This window comes from Lycium barbarum, chromosome 9 (assembly GCF_019175385.1).
Source record: "Lycium barbarum isolate Lr01 chromosome 9, ASM1917538v2, whole genome shotgun sequence".
Lineage (NCBI taxonomy): Eukaryota > Viridiplantae > Streptophyta > Magnoliopsida > Solanales > Solanaceae > Lycium > Lycium barbarum.
The window spans coordinates 33281392-33283786 of NC_083345.1; the positions used below are offsets into that span (position 1 = coordinate 33281392).

At 37.1% G+C, this 2395-nt stretch overlaps 1 protein-coding gene across 1 annotated transcript; it reads left to right on the top strand.

Moving 5' to 3' along the window:
* The first annotated feature begins 202 nt into the window (after positions 1–202).
* LOC132611847 (uncharacterized) lies at positions 203–1187 on the top strand. The gene is made up of 2 exons (XM_060326211.1): positions 203–545; positions 784–1187. The coding sequence occupies exons 1-2, from the start codon at positions 203–205 to the stop codon at positions 1185–1187; spliced, it is 747 nt and encodes a 248-aa protein (XP_060182194.1).
* The last annotated feature ends 1208 nt before the right edge of the window (positions 1188–2395 follow it).

The following is a 2395-nucleotide window of genomic DNA, read 5'->3' on the forward strand; positions in this document are numbered from 1 at the left end:
AATCCAGAATTTTGTTTCAAAAAATAAGAAAAACAGGAAGATGTTATCACTCGGTCTGAAGCCTATCAAGAGACAAATTGGGTGAGTCTTTATTACTCGGTGAAGAGAATGAAATTTCATTATATATACAGAGACTATCAAACCTTTTCTTGAAGAATTTTCTGATGTTATACCAGAAGAAATACGTAACGGTTTGCCACCAATGGGAGATATTCAACATGTCATAGATTTTATTCCTGGATCTATTATCTCAAACAAGCCTGCTTATCGAATGAGTCCAAAAGAACATGAAGAGTTACAACGACAAGTTAAGCAACTTTTTGAAAAGGGTTTAGTAAGTGAGAGCGTTAGTATTTGTGCAATTCCTGCTTTATTGGTGCCAAAGAAAGATGGAACATGGAGAATGTGTATTGATAGTTGTGATGTGAACAAGATTACCATCATGGAGCCACAATCTTTTCCAAGATTGACCTCCAGAGTGGATATCATCAAATCCTTATGCGTCAGGGAGATGAATGGAAGGCTGCATTCAAGACTCGTGATGGGTTATACGAGTTGAATGTTATGCCCTTTGGTCTCTCCAATGCACCTAGTACCTTCATGCATCTCATGAATCAGGTATTTCGGCTTTTTGTTGGGAAATATGTCGTGGTTTATTTTGATGATATTCCTATATATAGTAAGAATCATAATGACCCATCAGATTTTTGAAGTGCTCAAAGAGCAAAGCTTTATGCTAACCTGAAAAAGTATGAGTTTTTGACTGATAAAGTTATCTTCTAGGATATATTGTTTCTAGTCAAGGAATTGAGGTTGACCAAGGTAAGGTTGAAGCTATTATCAACTGGCATATACCAAATACACTTCATGATGTACGAAATTTTCATGGTTTAGCTTCATTTTATCGTCGATTCATTAGAAACTTTAGCTCTATTGCTGCTCCACTTACGAAATGCTTAAAAAGAGAAAGTTTCACGTGGAATACTAAGGCACATCGGAGTTTTGAAGAAATGAAAGGAAGGATCACTAGAGCACCTATACTTGCCTTACCTAATAGTGACCAGTATTTGAAGTTGATTGTGATACTTCTAATGTGGGTATTGGTGTTGTTCTTTCTCAAGAAGGTTGGCCAATTGCCTTTTTCAGTGAAAACTCAACAATTCAAAGTTGAAATATTCAACTTATGATAAAGAATTTTATGTAATTCTTCGAGCCTTGACCCGTTCGAGCCATTATCTATTACCAGAAGAGTTTATTTTGTATTCTGATCATGAAGCCCTCAAGCATCTCTATTCACAACATAAGTTCAATCGTCATCATGCAGCTTGGAGTGAGTTTCTTCAAGCATTCTCATTTCTTCTCAAGCATAGTTCTCCAATATGGCTCATTTTGTGCCATGTCACAAGTCGGATGATACTTCATGTATTGCTGATTTGTACTTCAAAGAGAGCCTACACCTTCATGGAATTCCTAAAACTATCACTTCTGGCCGAGATGTGAAGTTCATGAGTCATTTCAGGCATACTTGGTGGAGAAATATGGGAACTCGTTTGCAGTTTAGCTCAGCAAGTCGTCCTCAAACAGATGGTCGAACGGAAGTTGTTAACAAAAGTTTGGGAAATTTATTGCACAGCTTTGTTGAGAAGCATTTTCATCAATAGATCTTGTGTTGCCTCAAGTAGAGTTCTCTTACAATAACTCCGTGAGTCAAACAATTGGTAAATGTCCATTTGAGGTTGTTTATGGCAAATGACCAATTAGTCCTTTAAATCTACTCCCATTGCCAACCATTTGTGAATTTAGAGTTGATGCTGAAGAACGAGCCAAGAAGATCAAAAAGCTTTACAAGGAAGTTTGAGATAATATTATTCGACAGACCGCTCGCTGTGAAAATCAATCCAACAAGCACAAGAATAAAGTTATTTTTAAAGAAGGAAATTTAGTATGGATTCACTTAAGGGAAGAATGTTTTACTACGTCTCGCAAGAAGTTATCACCTCGAGCAGATGGCCCTTTTCCAATATTAGAACGTATCAATGATAATGTATAAGATCGAATTATCTGAAGATTATGGAGTATCCACCACTTTTAATGTTGTCGATCTCTCTGTTTACTATGGAGAACATAAAGAAGACTTGGAGTTTGAAGGAAAACCTGTTCTAGCCCCGGAAGAACGATGCAGGCGCTTACCTCATAGTGATGTAAGTGCTCACCTCATGATGTTCTGAAAGAAAGGGCCCTTTGCATCTACAGGGATGTTCTGGAAATTACAAAACATAGAGGATTCACCCTTCATGGAAGCATTCTTAGCCAACTTATCAGCTACTTGATTAGCTTTCTTAAAATATTGAAAGACGTTAGCGTTTGCTTGTCTCGGAATTCGAGAAGTATCATC